Genomic DNA, 25,248 nt, shown 5'->3' on the forward strand with positions numbered 1-25,248 from the left:
ACACCACCGATCACATGTAGTCTGATACACACCGACCGTATGCATCAGGACCGAGAATGAAACCACATGACTGCCACTAGAATGAACTTTGAAACACAATAGTGTCACGACTTCACTTTAAAACTCTCTGCAGAAAACTTTGAAACAATCTTAAAATCAATAACGTTTCACATCTAAACCTCAGCTCGGTTTTAATGTGTAACACTGCACCATCATGTAACTCTTAACAAGAATATAAAGCAGATCAAAATAATTTCTTACCTTTATTATAGCTCTGTGACAACTACCAAAGTCAAGTTATTTGAGTTTAGGTTAAAAGCATTTCAAAAACGTTTTCATTTCTTTTAAATAAAAAAAAACATGGATGATTTTTATTTTTTTTTTAACTGCAACTTCAATCAGATAAATTTTAAATCTGGTTTTGCTGGTTTACTTCATTTTAGAATACACACGCACTGTGTAATTCAGTCTGAATGTATGGCCGGGTAAAATATATCATTCATTTCTAAAATCATTCACTTTTCTATTTCGTTTATGGAATGTAAAGTTTCATACTTTTCATACATGCCATTACATTTCAAGTCATTATCCATCATTTAATATTCTTATGTTCACTCTTAAATATAGCTGAGGTTTGTTTCAAGGATGCAGCTTTAATTAGATTCTGATCCATTTCATGTCTCCCTTGTCTAAAAGGTGAGTAAACTACAATGAGTCATCCCGTCTATTTTCTCCTCCGTCAGGTCGGCTCACCTCCAGACCAGCTCGTCAGTGAGCCGTCTGGCGATGCAGAACTTTCCCTCTGCTCAATAATGAGTGGACACTACGAATGACCCCTGTTTGATGGGGTTCCTGTTTCCACACGAAGCTCTCTGGTCCTGCGCCGATCTCCTGTCAGCTGCTCGCTGCAGGACAGCAGCATCAATTTGGACACTTCGATAGGAACTTGGGACAACACGGAGTGGTTCAGCAAAAGAAATGGGCAACGCTTAAAATCACGGGCTCATCTTCACTTCAGAAAGTTTCTTCATAAGTTTGATGAGGTACAAGTCAAAAGCTTTGCCTCGTGAAAACAAATCAGGGATTTAACAAAATAAATGACCAATTTTACTTAATCATGTCCTTTACGGCATCAATTGTCTCACACTTATTTCTAAACTGAGCGGCCCTTTATTTTAATTTGTCCTTTTCAGAAGATGTTGGGTCTGATCACAGAGAGACTGTCATTTATTCCTCACGACAGCAGCGGATTTCCACTTGACGTGGCGCTTTGCAGAGACGACACGCAGATCTTAGAAAGAAACCGCTCCTACCTAGTGATGGACACTCAGACGCAACGGCATCACAGTGGCTGAGCATCAACAACCACAGACTGTCATGGCAGTCTCTCACGTCTAAATGTACGCGCGCGCACACACACACACACACACACACACACATATACAGTTGCGAGCTTAGACAGATTCAAGACACCAACAAGCAGTAGCCACTGAATCAGAATACTAATAGGGGTAAAAAAAATAAAAATAAAAAAACTAGACAGTTGCAGCACCAAAGAGTGGGTATCGTCAGTGGATTCCTTCCTAAGTTGACGTACTATAGGCTACTCTGCCTGTCTGACTGACTGACACTCTCTCTGATTCTGGAGGCAGACAACAAACTGACATCAATATGGTTTCTCTGTTCTGTCTGGTGGCGGGTCTGTCTGCGGTGGACGGGAACAGGAGCGTCTCTCCGCTCCGGCTGGGAACAAGCCTTTATCAGACCGTTTTCTACGGGTTCCCACTGCCGCTTCAATGAAGCTTTCCAGTCCACTGCAAGCGACGCGCAAAATCTGAGCTGCGAGAGAGAGACGTGTGGGCTTGTGCTGAAAAATGAAAACACAGCCAGTCCAGTGATGCACACATGCACGCTGCAACACATAGAAACCCTAACCACCTCTGTACCATTAAAATCCCATAAATGCACGCACGTACGCACACACACACACACACACACACACACACACACACACACACACACACACACACACACACACACACACACACACACACACACACACACACACACACACACACACACACACACACACACACACACACACACACACACACACACACACACACACACACACACACACAGTGGGGTATTTCCCTTCCGCTGTCTCACAGTGGTGGTCACCAATGTCCCGTTAAGGTGCTTACAGAGTGGTTAGGCCAGCATGTGTTGCTCTCTACGCCTCACTAGGCAGCCAGACTGCGCCGATTCAGGTCTGGATATTCCTCGCTGTCCACGAGGTAAACTAACATCCGACCCAACAGCTGTACAAATACGTGTGTGTTGAAATCAGTGAGGAAGAGGAGAGAAGGAGATGATCTGAAAGGCAAGGAGGTGGCGGAGGGAAAAAAAAAAAAGGAGAAAAGAATGATGGGAAGTATGACAAAGAGGGGACAGAAATAGACAAAAGATGAAGGGAGCGAGGGCAGAGAGCGAGATAAACCAACAAAGGAAACAGGAGAAAAAACAATGAGAGCGAAGAGGAGACTGGGTGAGACGGAGGGAGATCTGTGGACACTCGGGTGATGACAGATACTGCTCTCATGTGGGTGTGGATCCTTTTATAGCCCTGCCAACGAAAGCAGACAACGGAACCAAATCCCAGGGGATGGAGAGGGTTTATATGGCCCCATCTGTGTGTACCTGTGTGTGTGGATGTGTGTGTGCGCAGTGGTAGTTTTGTTGGGGACTGTGAAAGCCCTGGCACGGTGCCCACATCGACCACGATCAATGGCTTGAGTGGATGAACAAGTGAGTGAGTGGCTGAATGATTTCATTCACCCACGGGCGGAGGAATAAATGCACTTCTTCATGTAATGCATCTTTAGATGGACATATATCTGCTAATGTGAGGAAGTTGTAAGAAAATCGAGCTTTGTCAAAAGTGTTTCTCCGTATCGAGATCCTCTCATTGTTTACTGTGCACATTAAAAAAGACAGCCTGAATTCAAAAGTAGGACAGGTAGTGCGCGGGATCACTGGATGCTAGTGGTCCCATTATATGGCCAAACGCCTACAGCAGCAAAGAAGAAACAAAGGAGTAAGGCAATTTAATTCTGCACGTTGACATTCCTGTCCAAACAAAACTCTCTGTGAGCACAAACAAAGAAAAGTTTGCTTGTCAGTAGAAAGTACAGTTTTGTTTCTCGTGAAGAGAAGCGGAGGGGATAAACAAAAAAGCAAAGGGTGCAAGAAAAAACAATATTTCAATCAAACGCGAGCTTTCTCTGTGAAGAGCTGCCAGCCGCGAGAGGATCGGGCTGGAGCGTCGCAGGTTCAAATCCACCTCACAGGTGACAGGTCTACCTGATGATACACGGAGGGCTCACCTCGCCTAATAGCGCGCACACACACACACACACACACACACACACACACACACACACACACACAAACAAGGCAAAGCCGACAAGGAGCACTAGTTAAAGTCAAAAACAGAAGAAAAGGCAGAGGAGGCGAGGAGAAAGTGGGACGTTAGCAAATAAAAGAAACCAGAATTGGGTGAAAGTAAAAAGTGTGGTAATGCAGCGAGCGCACAAGCAATTTGGTACACGAGCGGGGCGCTTAAAGGGAACATCGACAGGAGAAGCAGTGGGTAAAGACCCAGCGCTGCTCAAAGGCTGCTCCACCCTCGCTCCTCTCCTCTCCCAAATGTTGACAGTACAAGTGCAAAAACAGGCTTTGAAGTGTGCTGAGCTGAAGGGGTGCCGTGTACCGAGCATCGTGCTTCGTTTAACGGCGTTACCCACAAAGCATCCCGGGACCTGCTCCCCTCTCACGCTCTCTTTCTCTCTCGCTCTCTCAACCTTTGACAAGATTTTGATGATTCAAATGTGGGCAGACAGACGTGTCAAAGTCAGCACAAAAAAGGAAAAAAGAAAAGAAAAAAACACAGACGGCAAATTGGTGTGTAAATAAATGAGTTCAAAAAATGGGAGCAAGGGAGCCACATTTTAATGACACTATGTTGTTCTCCTCTTCAGCCCTGTTGCAGTGAACGGAGGTTTCATCTCCTGTGACACTTAATGGAGCATAAGGGTTATTAAATATTTCCGGGGGAACACTGTTGTGTGCAGTTCAGACAAGTGAAAAATACAGCGCTTGCATCTATTGTGTCGAAAGAAGCGGCGTGCCAAGGTGGCATGAGTCAGTCAGGTTGTTGTTTTTTTCTCCCCCCTTTTAAATAATTTAAAGGATAAAATGTTTAACTTATGATACCTGCTGTTCTAAAACACACAGTGACAACAAGTGACTAATTGTCCACTTGGAGCAAATTGTTTAAATTTGGCACTGAAGTGTAGAAGGGCAAAGAGAAGGTGACAAAGACCTCTGCTCGATGTGAGTGATGACATTTGGCAGTGTTTCAACCTTTAACTATCCTGCCTTTGCCCCTGTATGTCCGGGGAGGCTTCATCCCCAACATAAACGTTGTCTAAAAATATTAACCTGACTCCCCACTGTTCATTAGGCACTAAATTGGAATTCATGCTTATTTTTGTATTGGGGATTTGAACCAGCTCCTTTACACCCATCATAAAGGGCCACTTGGCATGCTAATTGCCTTGAACCTACTTATGCACACCCTCGCTCACATGGCTAATGGCGTCGTAAAACATACTACTGCACTGACACCTCCCAAACGCCAGGTAGGAAATACTTAGCGCTATGAAGGTGCTCAGTTTGGTCTCGTTTAAGAGGACATGAAGGATTTCCTGATAATGACCATAAAGACAGCTTGCGCTGGTAAAATATCCCAACCAGATACAAGAAATTCCTACTCGGTGTCACACACACGTGCACTCCTCACCATGCCAGGCTTTAACATGTCTGCTCACAGGGGGAGATAATGATTTAAGTAAACTGTTCAGGTGGTAAAAAAAAAAACGGAAAGAAAAGAAAAAGGGGGTTGCAGCTTCCACGCTCCACTGGGGATTGGCTTTAAAAAGGTGTTTGGCAGTGCTGTTAGGGGCCCAGCAGTAGTGCTTGGAGGGGTTTAATTTACAAAAATGAGACACCTTTTGTTAAGTGTACGACTGATGAGAAACGACTGTTCTCACAAAGATTATGTAAGCAAACGCTATGAAGAGAAATGAAAAGTAATGAAAAGCAGAGTTCAGAAGCTTCTCCTCAGCTGCTGTGCTGCAGTACAGCAATACACGTTATGATGGACTGCGGCCCAGTGTGGCTGCCCTTTGTATATAAAGTCATTAGAACCTCATCAGTTCTGGCTGCACTGAAGCACCTCTAAATGATGCGGAACAGCACACGGAAACACCCCCAACCCACCTCACATGCCCTACTGCTGGGAGGTGTGTGTGTGTGTGTGTGTGTGTGTGTGTGTGTGTGTGTGTGTGTGTGTGTGTGTGTGTGTGTGTGTGTGTGTTAGGTCACACTGGGGCCCGGAAATAGCACTTCATTAGTCATCCAGGGTGTCAGGCATAGTGAGCCCTTACACCAATGCCAGTGGGTGCCACAGACACGTGCCTGTGAGGGGACGCTCCATTTGGACCCCGGCACCTCTCTGAATCTTCCGAGAGCCCCAAGGGCTGAATTCCCCCGGACATCTTTGACCCATTAAGGCAGGGGGGCAGGCAATGAGGTGAACGCACCACCGGAGGCAGCAGCGGGACGCACCGCAGTGCAGAACGTTCTGATCTGTTTTTAGCCGATGGAGCAGAGTGTCTGCTCAGAAAACTGACCTCTGGATTTGGTCGGAAAGTAATAACCACGTTTGCATGTCATCAATGCAATGTCAACTATCTGGCCTCAACAGGCCATATCTAACAATTAACTATTTTACTTTCTGTCTACATTCAATCTTTAATTTTATCATTCTTCCATTGTATCTAGGTCTGTGTCTGTCCTTTCACCCTCTTTGCTCCCTGAGCCTTTAAACATCCTCATCAAACCTGGCAACAATTGCATACCAACAGCTGCAGCAATAACTGTTACTGTAGCACTTACAGTGTTACTTATACAGTAGGCACAACTCCAACACCAGCATGGGCACCAAACGAGAGCAGCATGTCTGCCCCCTCTTCCCCAGCCAGCAGGCCCTCATTAGGAGCCTTGTAAAGGCCTCATACCTGCCGGGCCCGGGCCCCTTCACTGCTCCACTCCCTCAGGCTCCAGGTGTGTAAGGTGGCTGCACTTCACCAGAGGGGACAGCTTGGGCTCATTTAAATCGATGGCTACTTGCCCTGTGCCTGCTGCTGCAGCAGGCCCCTGTAAACTACAGAACTGTAAAACTGCACGGGGGCCGAAGGGAGGAGAACACGGGGGGCTGTCAGGGGTGTGCAGGGGAGCAAGGATTATGACCCTGTAAAGATGAAAGAAGTTGTGGGCAACAAGCGATCAAAGAGGAAGTGTGTCAGCATTGATGTGGTGGGGGAATTGGTCATATCAGAGGCCCCAGGTCATTCAGCCCCGGCTTGCATCTGCGTATATCTGCATTCATGTGTGTATTGAACTGAGCTCAGCAGGGCTTAACGGCTACGGTGGACGCCACTGGTGCTGGATAACACAGCAACTTTCAACTGCTGCTTAATTGGATTTTAAACTGCAGTTTGTCCTGGGTGTCGCAGCATGCTACAGATGACGTATGGACACGGACACACACACGCACATATCAAACAAAGCAACATCATACCCAAGCAAGCATCTGAAGTCTTCAACCACAAAGTTAATCTGATCTCACGGTTAATGTAAAAGCAAAACCCCATGGGGCTGGTTAACTGCCGATTTACGCTTTGTTCCAATTACTAGCATAACTGGGAAACAACAGCTAACTGTAATTGTGTGTGAGTGTATGTGGATGGAGTCAATCAGCCTAGTTATATGCTGGGCACTAAACTCACTTAACCTTGTTATCTTACTACACAGCTCCAGCCATGTATGTGGAAATTGAATTAGTCTAGGAAGCTATTAATAGGAAAACACAGAAACGGCTTTGAAATTAAATTAGATGTCTGCATGGTTAAAACAATGGATAGTCAGTTCACCCCACATTAAAGCGAAGCGGCCAGTGAAAAGACGGGATAAGAGGGAGAAAAAGAAAGAAAATCACTTGGAGATGAAGGAGATTAAAAAAAAAGAGCACTGGAAGTGAGAGCTGTGATGCTAAAGACATAAAAGATGTAAAGTTCACCCACCACTTGTACATCTGAGGGAACTCTGGACAGAAAGTCGAGCAGCTCGTTGTTATCAATGTTGTAAGGGTTCCGTAGCTTCTTGGTGAATTTATTCACACCTGCAGAGAGAACAACAGAGAGGGCAAGTAGTAGAAAAGGGGAGAAACATGCTTAAAGGTGAACTAGTTAACGGCTTTATCATTTTTTACACCCTCTGTAGCCGACCATTTTTCCACCATTAAAACAAAAAGAGCAGTGAGCTATACAGAAACTGAACTGCTTTGCTATGAATTTACTCAGATGCTGTATTCACATTTAAGTACATATTTTTTTCACACATCAGCTCACCCCAGGCCAACACTATATATCGAAGAGGGATGAAATAGATGACGATGGTGGATACTCCAAGGGCAACAATGGCTAGCCAGCTTAAAAAAGGCACGGTCCAGTTAAATGTGCTGCAAAGAGAGGGAACAAATAAAAAGAACATCAAGTAACACAACAAAGCGTAGGATTGCTAACCATGCTGAGAGATAACAAACCATCAGTAAACACTTTTGCAAGTCCAGCAGGCAAGAAGGATCAATAAATCAACACGATTTACAGAATCTAATGTGTAAAATACCATTGAATTGTACAGAATCATAAGTTATGATTGTTTATTCTGAATGCTAAATGTATTAGCTGTGAGTCAAGAAATTTGACTTTAAATTAAAAGAAAACATCTGGTTCTTTTCATATCTACGTTTTCAGAGTGCGTTTGATTTAGGCTGCCTGTATGCAGTAAATTAATGGCTTTAGGTTTGGGCAGCATATGCAGCAGTGTGTTTAATCGACTATGCACATGATTCAATCAAGAGGTTGTGCAAGGTTAAGTGAGAAGTGATGGACTTAAAGACAGGCAGCCTTTTGCTGTTTGGGTCTCAGGGTTGGGTGTCACGCTGGCAGTGTTTCCTGAGAGCAGCACTGAGTTACACTCAGTTAGGCTGGCAAGTGGAAGCGGGCCAGCCTGGCACAGCCGGAAAAAACAACAAAAAACAACACTAGTACGTGCAGAGCGGAGCAGAGCGGGCCAAATGCCGAGGAGCAGGCTTACGACTCACTTCTTTATCCTCTCGCCATAGGAGGCCACTTCATCCAGTGCATTCTGCACACTGATGCACACGTCCTGAATGGCATAAAGCTTGTTCATGAAGCCCTTTCTCTCAGAGTCCTGCAAGAGGACAGATAGAGATGTAGGAGGGGGAGGGGGTTGCGGAAGGAAGAGATGCAGAGTGAAGGGAGGAAAGAGAAAGAGGAGAGAGAAGACAGAGGCTGGGCACAGGCATCTCTGCGAAGACAATACATTTTAAATAGCGTCAAAGATCTGGAGTGGGGAGCCAAATCACCGGATATCCTGCATGAAGTGAGGGAGCGCTTTCATTGCAAGCAGTAATAGAGATATAAAGTTGGCAGAACAAATCAAAATGTTTTCCTCCTAACAAATGCTCACACAGGGAAATTTGAATATGTGAATAGAAAGGGAGAATTAAACCAAAAGCCGAATGGATAAATCAATCTTCGGGGCTCGCTCTCTCTCACTCTCTCTCCGCTGCCGTTGCCAAGACGGCGAGGAAGACCGGGCAGAGCCCTCTTTTGTTCTGCTGGCTGGCACACTGTGATGATGTCACCAGCCGTGACAACATTATCAACCTTATTAACGCTGTCACCCACCATGAAGAGCTCTTCCTTTTCAACTTTCGATGGTTGTGAACTTCAGAATATTGTTAGGGTTGCGGGGGAGAAACCACAAACCAGGCAAGAGATCTTAAAGCCTACAAAACCTGCCCCTCTCAGTAAAACAAAGTGAAGAATTTAAGAAGTCATGCAACAGTCAAGGAGCTGCCTGCTGACTGACAGGCAGCGGGAGGACGGGTCTGGACAGAATGAGGTGACAGAGAGTGATCTTAAGCCATCGGCTGAGTGAGGACATCAACACGCAGACTGGTTGTGACTACATGTGATTGGAGGGCATGCTCGGGAAACTAAAAGAAAGAGAAGAGCTATCAAAGAGAAAATTGCTTATGTAATCACGGCTGGTCAGTTTATGACAATAAAAGAGCTCGAGAATCCAATCGAGTCGGCAAAGATTATTAAACAGTTCACACAACAGTAGACTGAACATGTTGGCAAAGAAAAATATTTACAGAGGTCACAAACAAATCAGAAAACCAAGAACTGGACCTGTATGAAGCTAAGAAGTGTGTGAGAAACCTGTGAGTTTCCCGCAAAAAACAATTTTTGTTAAAATTTTAAATACAACGTCATCAAAACTAAAATACTGGAATATAAAATATAAGCACATATTGACTAACAAGTATTTCATTTTTTATTGAAGACAAAAAAAGCCGCAGGTATGTATACTAATGGCTGTGTTATCGATGAAGATGAATGGACAAAGCTAAATTGGAGAAGTTAAACTCTGTCATTTTAATCATCAAACCCGATGTAGACAATAAAGCAGTCAAAGATATAAAACCTCGAGGACCTTAGAGGCCTTTACCACATTTCGCTCCTTGAGGCCACCCGACCCCCCCACCTCATCATAAGCCTCCCACTGAGACCCAAACTGCCCTCAAACCCTCAAACCCACCCTCCTCTTGTTGCTCCCCATCCGGGATCAGATAAAGTGAAAAATGAACCATGGAGCAGTCGGGGAGACCACATGGCCTCCCCAGCAAAACCACACAAGACAAATAGATATAATTAGACAGCGATTCTGGGGTATTTTTCTTTGCAAATATTTTACAAGACTCCCTTTCTTTTCTCCTCCTATTCTCCTCCTCCATTTAGTTCTTTCCTTGGAGTCCATCTGTTTTTCATTGCTCGCTCAAACAAATCTCAGAAGGCAGTGTCTTTTGTGCCGGGCTTGGTTAGGGCGATCCGAGCCGGGCTGGGCCGGGTCAGGACATTTTATTTTCGAACCCGGACTCAGGGGAGACTGTTTGAGGGCTACGGGAGTGGTGTGAGAGAGTGGGCGGGGGTGGAGAGGATAAGTCGGAGGTCACTGGAGTATAAACCATTGCCACATGCCCTTCGGACTGCGGTCTGACTCCTATTTCCTGTCTTCAAACACGGCATGTGGAGGCGGGAGGTAGCAATAACATAGAGGGCCACGGAGAACCTTGTTTTCCCAGCTTCCCTGCACACTGCGCACATATGGAGCCAGGCAACCTGTTCTTATAATGGACACACACACACACACACACACGCACAAACACACACTACAGTTATTAGATAAGGTTGGTCTGCACACCTGGTCTTGCTGTGGGACTCTACAAACAATAGTATATCGCAACACCAGACGATGATAAGCGCCCTTGACTCCTAAAAGTAGTCTTTCTGGATGGAGGAAATGATCTTTAATGACAATATCATCACAGAACAAGTAAAAAAGGAGAGTAGGTTATTGAAGCCAAGGTTAAAGGAATATTTCACAAATGCATATTGCATATGTAAAATATATATTGGTCTTAGGGCAGTGAGGTTCCTAAGATGCACATTTATACATTCTCAACAGTGGATCTATTGCTAGTATAATATAGAACTGAGTTTTGTCATGCTCTCTGTGGTTATGAGAGGATGTGTGGTTCAATCACCAGCTCACATGTGCACATGTAATGACAGCTTGGGTTTTCTATTCTTAACCAACTTCTAGTTTCACTCAGGAGGGGTCTTTACAGGGGTCCTAGGGCCTGTATTTCCATCCGTCTCTTCCTGTCGGTCAGGGAACCTAAGTGGGTTTGTTTTTGAAGACCTGAAGGCATGGCTAATAAAAATGAAATCTGTGCGGCCTCTTGCTTTAACTTGGCTACAGATGCAAAGCATGTTAATGCTCAAAGTATGCTACAAATCCAGGCACCTCTGACAACACTGTTCTGATGGATGAAACTTCATGGCTCGAATCATTCAAACAGATGGGGTAATAAGCCTGCCTAATGTGTTCAGCATCACAAATGTTAATAAAGTGCAACCGTAGGTTCATCTGTGATGTGTTACACTGACACATTTCAGTAACTGTCAGTTCAATCTGTCTGGGCTGTTGAATGATTAAATGCTCCGACTTTACAATTTCATCGGCTCTAGAACAGCCATGAATCCATGCCGATGCGAGCACTTCTCTCAGGAGCACATACCTTGAATGCAGGTTAGAAGTTAAGAATTAAGACAAAATATATGCAAGAAAATCAAAATACTAAAACACAATGTATCATTATCTGTTCTCATTTAACTAGATATAGGATAAGAGACAATAATTACTTTTTAATGTGTTTGATGCCCATGACTATCAGTACCCTGTTAATGCAGAATATCATTAAAAAGCATCACAAGAATTCACACTTCAGAGTATCTCATAGAGAAACAAGGGGATCTTGAGGCGTTTACATTTCTCTAATTATCATTCTCGAACACTCAGAAAATAATTCTTTTATACGTTAATGTACGCTATAGTTAAAGGCCAATGCCTCTCGGGCTGTGACGTAAGTTCACGGTGAAGTTAACAGAGCTGCATTGTACTGTGTATTCAGTCAAATGAATGAAATGTTTCTCTGTGCAGATGACACTCTTTGACATCAATTAACTCCCATCGGGTTGGCTGTGGAAATATTTAGTATTTTTGTGTCCTTTGTTGGCTGAGAGTTGCATGTTTTAATTGCATGTGTGCCCTTTAAAAACAATAAATCCATCTTTTCTGGTTATGTCCAAAGTTTGCATCATTGTTTGAAGGTGTAGAGTGTGATATGAAACCACAGCCGAACACCCATCGGTCTAGTGGTGGAGAGGCTCGTTAAAGTGATGCCAGTTGTTTGCATGCATGGAGGAAAAAAATAACCCTCAGTGATACCGCAGAGAGCCCAGGGACACACACTCACACACACACACACAAATACAAAGAAACAGCCAAGTCAGGCTAACCACATTGCACTTGGTGGTAAATTGTGGTAAACAAATGTGGTAAACTCGCTGAAACACTTGATTAAATATTTAACAAAGGAAAGATGCACGGTGCCTCTGTGAATGTGTCTGCTCCACTTCTCTTCCTGAGATACCACCATGGCAAAGTACATCTATAAGCAAAAGTGCACAGCGAGCAGCTGTAAACTTTGCAAAGACAGTTTGTTCTTCACTGACCCAAGGCCTAGAGCTAAACAAGAGAGGGGTCACCGAGGACTTAGCCTATTATGATGGACTCAAATATCTGTCCTATATCTACTGGGTGGAAGAGAAAGAGCCATTTGAGGGTATTTTAACCTCCGATCATCCTGTTCTCCCTGCTGAGCTACGCCATAAAAAAATGATAAACCTAACAGTTATAATGTAGCAGAATACATCCCATCACACCACAAAATGAGTCTGAACCACAAGTGGCTGCTGCTCATTGCTCCTGTGCTAAAACTGCACCTGTTTTTCTTTGTTTTTCTTTTTTCTCTGTCTCACACTGGCAGCACAGTAAAAATTGAAATGTCATATAAAACGTGACAGGATGCTAATATGTGGCTCCCAGAGGGCATCTGAAACTGTTCTTGTTGATTTTGTAACTGCTGAGAGTCGGTATCCCTCCCATTTCCAACCCGCGGAAAGATGGGAGGGAAAGGAACACTGACAAGTTGAATGATGCTGTAGGGGTGACAAAAATTTAATTTCCAGGTCCTGTGAAACATTGAGGGATGACACAATAAAAAAACGGCATATGATTAGCATCAACTGTATCCTACTAGTACACGGGTGGCTATGTCTTCTTGAGAAAACAATTATAAGAGAAAGGGAAGGTTTAGTATTCATAAATATGATTCTCGGTATATTTTGTGTTATGCTACATTTATGTCAGACCCGTGATTCTCAAACTTTGGTATGTGTACCAAAAGTGGTATGCAAACTCCCTCTAGTGGGTGGGAAGTCAAAAATATATTTTTTTGATTAAAATCTAAAATATATACAATTAACATAAAATAGCACCAAACATGAAATTTATATTTGAAAGAACTACAAAAGACCATAGCTATATAAGGTAAGCCTCTGCTACTGTTGATGTCAGCCATAATGGTGACACTGGGAAAGCTCGATATTTTCTCAGGTGGTACACACGGCGAAAAGTTGGAGAATCAATGTGCTAGACATTGGGAGGATTCCAGGAAAGGACTTCTATTATTGCGTTCATTCTCAATACCCACTTGACTAGAATATCACAGTTGCGTGGTACAGGAGCCCCCCTCAAACAAAATGGGACAAAAAGCAGGTTGCCCCTTAGATTGGAAGGACAGGTGCATGGAGAACATGCAAACTCCACTCAGGAAGTACAGTATTCACCTCTGAATTGATGGACAAACAACTAAAATGTGCAAACATGTATTTCCTCATTTTAAAAAAAGGCCTCATTCATCAATGACATCATGGCTAGTATGATAGCCCTATGCTTTTACATTTTTTTGTAAACAAGATGAACAAAATTCCTAAATGTTTTTTGGGGGAAATTTTGGGGAACGGATTTGCAAATTACTGTATTTTTCCATTTCAACTTTTTTTTCTCCTGTAATTGAATCCAATTTTATTAGATGAACATCTTTGGTGGGATACCAAATGCAGGGTTGAGCGCGTTTTATCTCTTATGTTGGCCATTTAAATAGTTCAGCTAAAGCGCCAATGTTTTATTGGTGTCTATTCCAAGTATTTCCAACTCCACAGGGAAGAGGGGAGAGTCACAGTTTTTACCAACTGGGACTTAAGAGAGGTCCCTCAGGGGATTAAAAAAAAAGAAACTTGGGGACCCAGTGGCCTAGAAGAACTTCTCCCTTCTGTCAGGAAATGACAACAAGAAAAGACAAAGACCCTGTGGATGGCCTCAGATACCACCATGCAAGCTGGCACCTTGCCAGCGCCACATGAAAGAGGCAGATGTTAGCGCTTTTTCTGAAAGTGTGGGGGTAACCGCTGCCATTTTAATAAATAATTTATCCAATATAACAACTAGTGTGTGAGCGGATGTGGGGGAATACAACAATTTCCCTCCCTCTCTTTTTATCAAAACACATAAATATCTGTTTAACTAGCGTGTTGAGATGCACAGCACGTCCTCCTGGCCCTCGTCAAGCTGCTCACAAACAGAAAGGCCATTTTAAGATGTGTCGGCATAGTGCTCCTGTAGGCCTTAATGGAGCTACTAAGGGAGCGAGGGTATATCTGTATGACTGTGTTTCTACGCTGCAGTGTCTGCATGTGTGGGAAAATCTGTGTGAACTAAGGGTTGCTCCAACAAAGTTAAACTTCAGTTAAGACTGTCAGCTGAAGGTGGACCGGGCAGACATAATGCTCTTTGGTACTAATTAGTCTCTTCACCCAGTCAGGTCCCATAGCGAGGATAAATATACACAAATGTAAAAGAGAAGGATAGAGGGATCAAAAGGAGTTGGTGACGTTGGTGACTTATTTTCAGTTTGACCTCTGCCTCCAGCCCTAAAGAGAAAGGTTCCTGGTGTTACGAGTATGCGTGTCTCTAATGTGTCTGGTTGGCAGGAGGCTGTTTGCCACTGATCATCTCTACCCATCTCCCCCTGGGGCCTCTCATCACCTCCACCACACCAGCCACTTTATCAGATTCAAGGTCAGCCGCAGACACACCACTCACAAGCTCGCATAAATGACTACCATCCCCACAACTTCTGCTCTTGATCACTTGATCACCCCCTCCTTGCCTCCTGCTGCACGCCACCCGACCCCCACCCACCACGGCTCACCTCTGCTCCCCTGCTCCTGCACTCTCCTTCCCCTGTCCTTCCCAGGATCCAGCCTGGCAGAGTGTGATGAATGGGACAACATTATTCTTGTCCTCTGTTGGCCTGGTTTAGCTGCTCCAGCCCATCTCCCCCGTCTGTATGTCAGTCTGACCGCTTGTCTGTTGGTGACTGTGTCTGTGCAGGCGTAAAATCATCTATGCATCGAGGGAAGGGCATGTGAGTTAGCTTTTTTCTATCCTATGTACTTGTACCTGTAAGTAAACTATAATCTGACCTGGCCATCACAAATAGAGGTACATATGATGATGATTCTCGGAGAATATGTTTCCAAGACTACACAACAAATAAACTTTTCTTTACCTATTAAATAGTGTCTCACAATAGATGGGGTTAGATTAGATCAGACACCCCGGTCTGTAAAATCTGCTAACTTTGGCACACCTTTAATTATATATTGATGTTCAGAGACATGCAGGCAAAAGAAACAGCTGTAAAAGCCACGGTCTTAAACTTTGTTTTGGAAGATGGAGCAAAAAAAAAAAAGAGAGAATGAGAGTGCATAGCTATGAAGGGAAGAGATCACGTCTTCAAAAAAGTAAATAAAATATGCATTCTCTCTGTGCTCATTACAGATTTATGACTCTTGTTAAAAGAAAAGGTGGCGGCTGCCTTCTTACATGTCTGCCTTTCAAATTCAGACGACACTGCTGTCAAGTGTTGTGCTCCACATTCTGTCCAATGAGATACCGAGAGGGCTGAGTGTGTGCCATCTCCAACATCCTATTTGGTGAGAGTCTCGAAGAGACTTACTTTGGGTGGATGAGAGCGCACAGGAACTCCTCACCTACAGTGCACACAGCGCTCATCGTAAACCTTTGATGCATAGTTCATCAATCAAAAAGTTCAGTTGGTTCAGCCACTTGTGTGTATGTGATTCAGAACAATAACAGTTGGGGGAGTCGACGTTGTTGCATTAGGCATAATGAGCGTTGGGATTTGCTCCGGCAATATGAAATAGTTTTGCTGTTCCTGTAGCAACTTTAAAGAAAAAGCACTCGCAAGTTGATTCAAACCACACACACACACACACACACACACACACACACACACACACACACACACACACACACACACACACACACACACACACACACACACACACACACACACACACACACACACACACACACACACACACACACACACACACACACACACACACACACACACACACACACACACACACACACACAGAAAGTTATTTGAAAATGCATTGCTGATTATCAGCAATTCAGGGGTTATGTGTGATATAATAATCAAATTGGGACTTTTAACATATGTCTATTGTAAAAGGCTTTGTTATTGCAAGAAGTACTTTAAACCTCTTTATTAAAAACATTTTATGAATTTACCCCCCCCCCCCCCCCCCATTGTAAACACACTTACATAACTCTGTAATCGACAAGTCAATGGTCCAATCAGCAAAACAGAGTAAGCACACCATCTCACCTCTACTTAAAGCTGTCACCTTGCAAGATAACAGGTGTACAATACTACAGGAAAGTCACACAAAAAGACGGGAGCAGCCTTTCATGCTGGCTCTAACTTAAATTTCCCCATCACCTTAAAGAGCAGGCACAGGCAGGGCCCTTGCATTGGGTTTGGGTTGGAAGGGCCGAACGTGCAGTGTGTAGGCATTAATTGAGACGTGGACAGGGGGACAGGCACTGCACACAAACCCCGACAGGACGGCAGACAGAAGCCGCTGGACAGACGATGAACTAAATAGAAAACCAGAAGACGACGACACACACCATCGGGAGTCAGTGCCGGAGCCACACACATGTTCACTTACCACCATCGCTCGTATCCACTCAAAGTGCCAGGAAGCCAACATATCCTCAAGGATATGGTTTTTATCACGACTGTCGTCCCAGGGGTCTGGTTTAGGGTCCTTTTGGATAGATTACAGTGAAATTTTCTCTTTACAACCCACAGAAATGAATGTAAAAGGGTTATACACAAGAGGTTAAATGCGGTGTTTTACAACTAGGGTCTTGTACACTTATCTCACGGGAGGCACTGCAGAGACCGAAAACTAAGCATGGCAAGGTTAACATATTTAAGTATGAAATGCAGAGGAGAGTCATTTATTCTAATACTCACCTTTGTTTTGGCTTAAGATAAATAGACTGATTTAAAAACCACTGGAGGCGTGCATTTGTTCTTGTATGTGTTCTTACTTCATTCAGAGATGCAACCATGACCTGATTTCTATAGAGTTGGCGGTGATTTTACAGAAACCTCAGTTTAGTGTCCAACGCAGAAAGAAAGACCCACAGTGCAAAAGCACAACAGAAAGTCATTTAAATAACAAAGGGCAGAGCTGAAGTTAAAGTGGGGAAAGAATTGTGGCGAAACATAGAATAAGAGAGCAATGACAGAGAGCAAAAGACAATGCAAGAGATAGAAATCTGGGGGGAATAGAGATAGTGAGAGATGATCCACCTGATGTATGTGTGTGACAAAGAGGAAAAACAAACAAACAATGCAGTGCATTTTGCATAGAGAGACAATACCCCTCCGTGCCTCTTTCACCCTCCCTTTTGTTTTCATTCCTCCCTCTATTAGCCAAACATGATTAAAATGCAGTTCCTACCAGCATCTCTGCTCAACAACGGGGGGAAAAAAAAAACAGTGAGATGGAAAGAAAAATGAAGCGGAAAAGTCAAAAGCATCTTTTACAGCGTGACGCTTTTCATCCTTCACAGGCGGCAAGAAGAAAAGAACACATTCAAACTTTTTTTTCTTCCTTTCTCTTCTGCTCTCTCTCTTTCTCTCTCTCCCATTCTCCTCAGCAGCTGAAACCCCGACGATACCTGAAAGCTACCCCACGGCATCACAAGCTCAATAGCCTCCCCAGAACAGCATTTCAGTCACACTTTTTTCCAGGGCATTGATATAATTCCCAATGCTCTCTTTAGTCCAATTACATTATGCCATGTTAGTATCTGAGAGATCGGCACAGTACCGTGACTGGGACTCAGAGAGGAGCGCCGGGTCTTGGGAAAGTGCTGTAAAGCCCTGTATGCTACATGGAGATAACTCTGAGAAAACTTGTCTTTTTTTATGCTTTCTGGTTGAAACTTTTTTTTTTTCTCCAAGACAAACTGTGTGTCTTGTCTAACTTTTCATAGAACAGTAAGTCAAGGCCCTTACTTTGTGGTACACACAATATAAAGCAGACACAGAGGCAGAGATTGGTGGAAAAAGATGACAGATGGATGCAAAAATGGAATCAATAGTTGAAAATGGCTAGAAGGCCTGTAGGATCTCTACATGTGTGCTGATATCAGCCAGTCGCCAGGAGTCATACGCTTGCCAGAAAACCACTGATAAACACACACATGTGCAGGATTCTGTGTGTGTGTCTGCGTGCGTGTTTGTGCGTATGTGTACATGTATGTGCATGAGTCATGCCCACAGGGGAAGCAGCAGAGGGTGAAATGGCTGTCTAAGCACTGTAGATGAGAAGGATAAAGAGATACTGTGGTATAGGAAGATGACCATGTGGCAGGAGTGATGAAGAAACAGATGCAAACACGATTTCTTATATATACAGGGGGCATATTGACTAGGCTTGCAAAATATAAAACTAACGTCTGTCTCAAGTAAGCTGTAAACAGAACACGAAGAAATGACTATATAAAAAACTATATTGTGGATCCAACAACATACTGACCATTAAAGAATTGTTTTCATATTAAAAGACAAAATAAAATGCATCAGGTCAATGTGTTCATGATAAGGAATAATGCCTGCTGTTTATTTACTACCAACAGAAATTTTGAAACGAGTGTGTGTGTGTGTGTGTGTGTGTGTGTGTGTGTGTGTGTGTGTGTGTGTGTGTGTGTGTGTGTGTGTGTGTGTGTGTGTGTGTGTGTGTGTGTGTGTGAGAGAGAGAGAGAGAGATATTGATAGATAGACATGTAGGCAGAAAGAGAGAGGGAGTGCACCGAGCAGTAAGCCCGTGAGCAGGACATGATTGCAGTGTGTATCTTATCTATGTCAGGTCCTCCTGAGGCTAGTGGAGCCTAGCTGAGCGGAGCACAAGCGCTTCAGTGACCAGTCAACCGTGTGAGCGTAATCTCCACACTCCTTCAGTCTGTCTCTCTCTCATTCACTCACTCTCTCTGTCTCCCTCTCTCTCTCTCTTCCTGTTTCTCTCGCTCCTTTTTTCCAGTAAGCCCCCCTCTGGGAGGCAGCTGAGCTGCACACACACACACACACATGTGTGAGGTGCTCACACAAATGCACAAACATAGAAACACTTACAGCTCCCACACACCAATGCCAGGTCTAAAACTGATTGTCTCGTGCCAGCTCTGGACAGTGAGCCCACAGGTGAGAGTAGACATCACGGACCACATTATACACTAAAACCCCTGCAGCCAGCAGCCTGTAAATATAGGAATTAGCAGCGTGTTTTTTTTCCATCACAGTGCTCAAGTCTAACGCCGTATGTGAGGATTCTCAAAAGGTCTCTGCAGGCACCGAACAACATATACTGAAAAAGATAAAAAAACAAATGTAAAAAAACAACTCAAGAAAAACCACCGATTAAGTTTGTGTTGGAGGTGATAATCAAAGAGACAAATCACAGATGATTTGACAGACCAGTCCCTTAAGTATGTTTTCAGTAGTGAATGACATTACAGAAGAAAAAATAACGTTGCTGCTTTCCACTTTTAACCTGGTCCAGCATCTATGATTTCAAGTCAACCTGTGTTCAATATTCCTTCTTATGAAATTCTATCCTTGGATTAAAGCAAACAGTAACATAATAATAACTTATTAAGTTATCTTTCAATACATTGCATGTGGGACTCCAAAGCCAAGGCTGTTCCTTTGAACAAACTGCATTAGTGAAAACAAAGAAAACTGTTTTTATTTCATGTGAAACATAAGCAATATGTTTTATTTCAGTGTATAAAATTTTAGTCAAAACATTGAGCATCTATGTATCTGACCTTTAATGTATTCTGAAAAAAATTGAGTGGAATCTGTACTCTGCTTCCAAGTTTATGATTTGATTTGGGAAATTTATGGGCAGTGAAGCAGTGTATTGCTACCATATATTATGTCTGTATGCATATTTGTGTGTGCGGAAAATACAAATTGGGAATTGTTCACTGTGAAGGTCAGTTCACAAGTCGAGGAACTCAAAGGAAAAAAATTAGTTCATGTCAAGCACTTTGTCACCCTTCACGTGCCTGCCTGCTTGGCTTTAACAACTCAGCCATCCCCATCAATTAGTCTGAATGCTAGACTTTCATTGAGATTAAGTGACTAATATCAGTGGTTGCTCACAAAAAAAAAAAAGACACTTTTCATGTTGGCCCAACAATCCGTTAAGTCAAAACACATGTGGTGATCCAAGGCAAAAAGCCTGCAAGGGGTCCTGGATGCAATGAAAAACAGGTGTTCTACTTTTTGGCCATGTAATACCCCATTTAGCCTCTGGAGCAAAGGTTACCCAGCTAATAGCTGCCTTGTGGAGCACTAGGAAGAGCCACGCACATGGCCGGAGTAAACATCTGGGACGGATTGTACGTACTTGCAACATATGCTTCAAGTTCAATTAAAATGAGGCCTTGGCACATTTATTAATCTTTTTTTCCTCTCCTCTCTCCGTCTCTCTTCTTTCCCCCTCTCCCCTGTAGGCCTGTGCCATAAAAGAGGCCTCCTTTGACCCGTCCTTCATACTTACTCATACGATCTGAAGCTGTAGCGCATATCCAATGTAAAAGACCTCATATCCAATGTAAAAGACAAATTTGCTTAGCCTTGAAACTCCATTTGTTCTGCACTTAACCAGGTTGGAGGTAGAGCAAAGGGAAGAGAGTGAGTATGTGTCAAAGAAATGGGGGAGGAAGGCTGGAAGGGGATGACCGAGGAAGGGGAAAAGGAGAGTGGGAAGGGAAAAAGATGTAGGTGAAGAAAAAAGAAAAAAAAAGCCCTCCTTTCAACCCCCTACAGCTCAAATGAAATACTAACAGTTGAGGGGAGCAATAGATCAAAATGTATGAAGCCAGAGTTGGTAAATTGTAGCCTTTGTGGTGGCAGTGCTATCCTGCATCCCAGCCCTGTGTGAACAGAAAGCGAGGCCTTCTTATTTGGAATAATCAGTTTGGCACCGAATCTGACGGAGGCCGCACAAGCTGCTTCTGCATCTCATTTCAATATGAAAGTCCAGAATGTATTTCATGTAATCTGCAGCTTCTCAAATGCCTGTATTTTTATTTTTCCCTAAGAGGACCTAGGAAATGCAATTGAGGAGGACAGATGTAAGGAAATGTCTGTAAAAAAAAAAAAAAAAAAAAAAAAAAAAGGTTCAAGGTTGCCTAGTGCATATCTTCAGTCTGTGCCCCTCCGTCCTGTGCATTTCAGCCTTGGAACTTCACAGTGATGAAACATTACTTCTGAATCACTGTGGGAGAGGATGTAATGCTCACATGTCTTTGTGCGCTCATCGCCCAACTGGCTGCCTGGCTGACTGATTGCTTGACTGGATGACTTACTAGCGGGATGACTATTTGCCCATCTGCATTGTGAACGTGTTTAACCCTTTCACTGCATGCATGCGATCACAAAACTTTGAAAATGAAACAAGCCATTGCAAGTCAGTATATTCAGCATCCGGTCTCCTCATGCAAAAAAAAAAGATGTCTGAACCCAACGAGACCTATTTAAAGCTGCTTAAAAATTAAGAATTAGAAGAATAAGTTAACATCTCCACAAAATCCAAACACACCATTCAAATCACTCACCTTGAGCATACTGACATTTACATTGAGCCCAGTTGCATGGCTATACAAATTGGAGGACTGGGAGTAATCAAATTATTGTAATTTTATATGTATTGACTTGTGTTTCAGCCCATTAAGGGATTTATTTTAGAGACTCAATCTTTCTGTTATTTTCACAACTTCCGTCTTCATGAACATCATGAATCTTAACTAATTAACTAACAATACTTTATTAATCCCCTTGGGAAAATTCTTTTTTTCCCCACATTGACCAAGCCTATTTCTAGGATGCAGCTGTGCAGCCTCATTACAGAGTGGTGACACGTCAGCTGTGAGGTTCATACCTGCAGAATCTCTGATCCCAGAGTCCACTTCTATACCTCTGGGCCACCACTGCCTTCATCATGGCAGGCTTAGCTTTAGTTGTTTTTGAGGGTTTTTATTTACATGGAATTGATCTCCTCTTTACTCGAGAACTGGTTCTTCCATCAACTTTTTACTACTGCATGTCAAGTTTGTGGTTTTTTTTGTCTTCCAGTCACCTTCTTTTAACACACGTGCAAACTTTCAGAAACAAAACCCTAAACATATCAGATCAACAGGTGTACGGGCACAAAGAAATTCGAGTATTGGGAAGAGATCTAGGTATGGTAATATATTAACAGTAATAATATATGATAAAATATAACTCGCAATCCCTGCCGTCACCTAATAAAGCATATGGTGTTAGTTACATGATCATTTGCATAATATCAAATTGGATAATAATAAAGCATGCAAACGGACTCAACACTATCAAGTATCAAGCTCAAGTAACTTTAGTCTTCAGATTGTTGAAGGTTTCTGCTGTAAAAAGATCACTGCGCTCATGTCATAACGTCATCTCTGTTTTCAGAACGCTTCAAACACATCAGACTTGAATTGTCAAACAGAAAATATAATTTTGTTACAAAAGTGACTCACAAAAACAAAAAAAAAACAAGACATAACAAAAAAAAACAAGACATAACAGTGGGTGGATAAAGAGCTGTACGATTTCAATTACCGTTCCCAAGTGGAACATTGACAGTGTTCTGTATCCTATCCAGTGGCATTTGTTTCAGTAGCTGTTCCTACAGTGTAAACGAGCGGAGGCAGTAAAGCAGCCACCTGTTGTTACCTGATAGTGTCTGGACAAGCCCAGATGCTGTTTTACTGGGACATAAAGGAGCAGTGAATGGACCTAAATAGCTAACTAAGCACTTTATATGGGCACATGTTCTCAGCAAGAAGGGCTGAAGCACTATGTTAAATTCAACAAGAAGAGAAATACAATCACAGTGCACCGAACTGCAGTAGAAGCGGAAAACAAGGCAAAACCACGGAGGAAAGGTGAGGAATGTGCTCTGCGTATATCTACAGAGAAAAGTTTTCAAAAGGTTAAAAGGTTGTACAATCTGTGAACATGTGTTTGTGCCTCGGGCTGTGAGAATAACTGAACAGGGGAGGAGAGATAGGAGGAGAAGATGGAGTCATTTCGTTAGTCTGTTTGTGTTTCTGGTCTATGAAGCAGTGTCAACCCCTCCTGAGGCAGTGTGTGTGTGTGTGTGTGTGTGTGCGTCTGTGCGTGTGTGCGTGTGTGTGTGTGTGTGTGTGTCTGTGTGTGTGTGTGTGTGTGTGTGTGTGTGTGTGGGTGCGCGTGTGTGTGCGTGTGTGTGCACGTGTGTCTGAGTGCATCCCTGACAAGAGACATAATTACCTTGTCATCTTTGTCAAAATCCTCATCCTCATCCTCCAGCAGGTCCTCCATTGCTTGCTGACAGTTGCAAGAGAAGAAAGAGAAAAATGAGAAAGAGGAAGAAAAAAAAAATGTTTACGCAACAATTATTAAACAGATAAACATTAGATAACGCAGGGTTAACATCATTAGAACAGCCAAAGAGACATATTAAAGCTGATTGGTTATGCTTATGTCTGGCAAGAGTTTGTTAATGAGTATGGGAAGCATGTAGATAGCACAACTATTGGATTTGTGGGTACTAATATGTCATAAGCTTTAGAATGGTGCTGAATTACAATTTAATTTTAGAAACATTCTGTTGTTAAATATGTTGACACTTCTGGAAATGTAAGCAAATGCTCTGGCTTTGAATTTCAACGGGCTGAGGATTAAAGCCTATTCATCCAGTCAAATCGCATTGCACAAAAGCATTTAAATCGTACAGCGCTGAGAGGGGACCAGACAGCAGAGCTTCTTTCCTTCGGATTCTGCTCGGTTTCTCCTGACCCCCTTAACCTTTTGCGTTCATCGCTCACCTCCACCTCCAATGTCTGTACACGTGCCTATATATGCTTTCGCAATGCCCTCACAGAAAGACGCTCCATGGGAAAACAACGAAGAAAAGAAGCACAGAGAGCAAGTCACAAAGAACAGCAACTATTTGCTTCAGTGGTCCACAACCGATGAAACCAGAGCTGGTGCAAGTCTGAAGCCCCAAGACACTGCGAGATGTGCAGTACAACAAGAAAAGAAAAATGACATACTGTACAACAAATCCATGTGTGTGTATTGTGAAGAAACACTAATGCACATTTGGATATCGTAAAACACTAACTATGTTGAAAGCCGGTTGCATTATATTTATTTAGTAACATTTATTTTTTTGCAAACACATTGTGAATCACTGAAATGTCAAAGGAAAACAGCATTGAGACAAATGTATAGAAACATTCAGAATTACCCAGAACATCTTCGTCCATCTTTGCATTACATGCAATTGTTCAGTGATACCATAGTTCATGGGTCTCCTTTTGTACAGTTCAAAAGTGTTTTTGATGCCACAAAAGTGTAAATCAGAGGTCACTGCTGTTTTTTATTCCACCCTCTGTATGTCAACCACACAGCATATTAGGTCATATTACTGCTCCTAATTTAGTTAAACAAACACCCATATCATAAGCCCGACAGCTCTCAACCTCTGGATTCATCTGATCTCGCACAACACCCTTTGCCAAGTCCTAACATCCCCACAACCCTATAACCACCTCAAGAGCAGCAAAAAAATGAGTTTGGAGGAATCCAAAAATCATTACTTAACAAGACAATAGCTTTTGTCCTTGTTGTTTTTCATTGGAATAAGGGGGGAAACTATGTGGCGGCTGACATAAGCCTCTTATGTAAATGCAGCTTCCCACACAAACAAAGAGGAGTTCAAAACAGCAGAGTTGAGAGGGTGGAATCAATAGTGCATGAGTGTAAGGGTGTGTTGGTGTGTGTGCTCTATCAATAGCTCTGAATCACTGGGGCAAAGTGTTGTGCATGCATGCATGCAACTCCTCATTTTAACTGTCTGACTGTAAAGCAACTGGTTATTCCCGGTTCACAGGGATTCCATCACTGTCTAGACAAATATGCTTGACTGTTCTCAATTGGCAATCGCTTTATTGATACAGAATAAACTCGGTGCAGCACAAAACAAATAGCAGAGAGGGAATTCTTGC

General features: G+C 43.1%; 1 protein-coding gene across 1 annotated transcript in view; it reads right to left on the reverse strand.

Annotated features, from left to right (window-relative positions):
• Positions 1 to 25,248, reverse strand: part of mctp1a (multiple C2 domains, transmembrane 1a) — a gene marked incomplete at its 3' end in the record, with an annotated part of 134,251 nt that overhangs the window by 731 nt on the left and 108,272 nt on the right. Inside the window, 4 exon segments of the mRNA XM_080468269.1 lie at positions 7,209 to 7,306; positions 7,536 to 7,645; positions 8,291 to 8,400; positions 23,507 to 23,563. Coding sequence (XP_080324395.1) covers positions 7,209 to 7,306; positions 7,536 to 7,645; positions 8,291 to 8,400; positions 23,507 to 23,563 — 375 coding nt within the window.

The sequence above is a fragment of the Lipophrys pholis genome, assembly GCF_963383615.2.
Source record: "Lipophrys pholis genome assembly, chromosome: 7".
Classification (NCBI taxonomy): Eukaryota; Metazoa; Chordata; class Actinopteri; order Blenniiformes; family Blenniidae; genus Lipophrys; species Lipophrys pholis.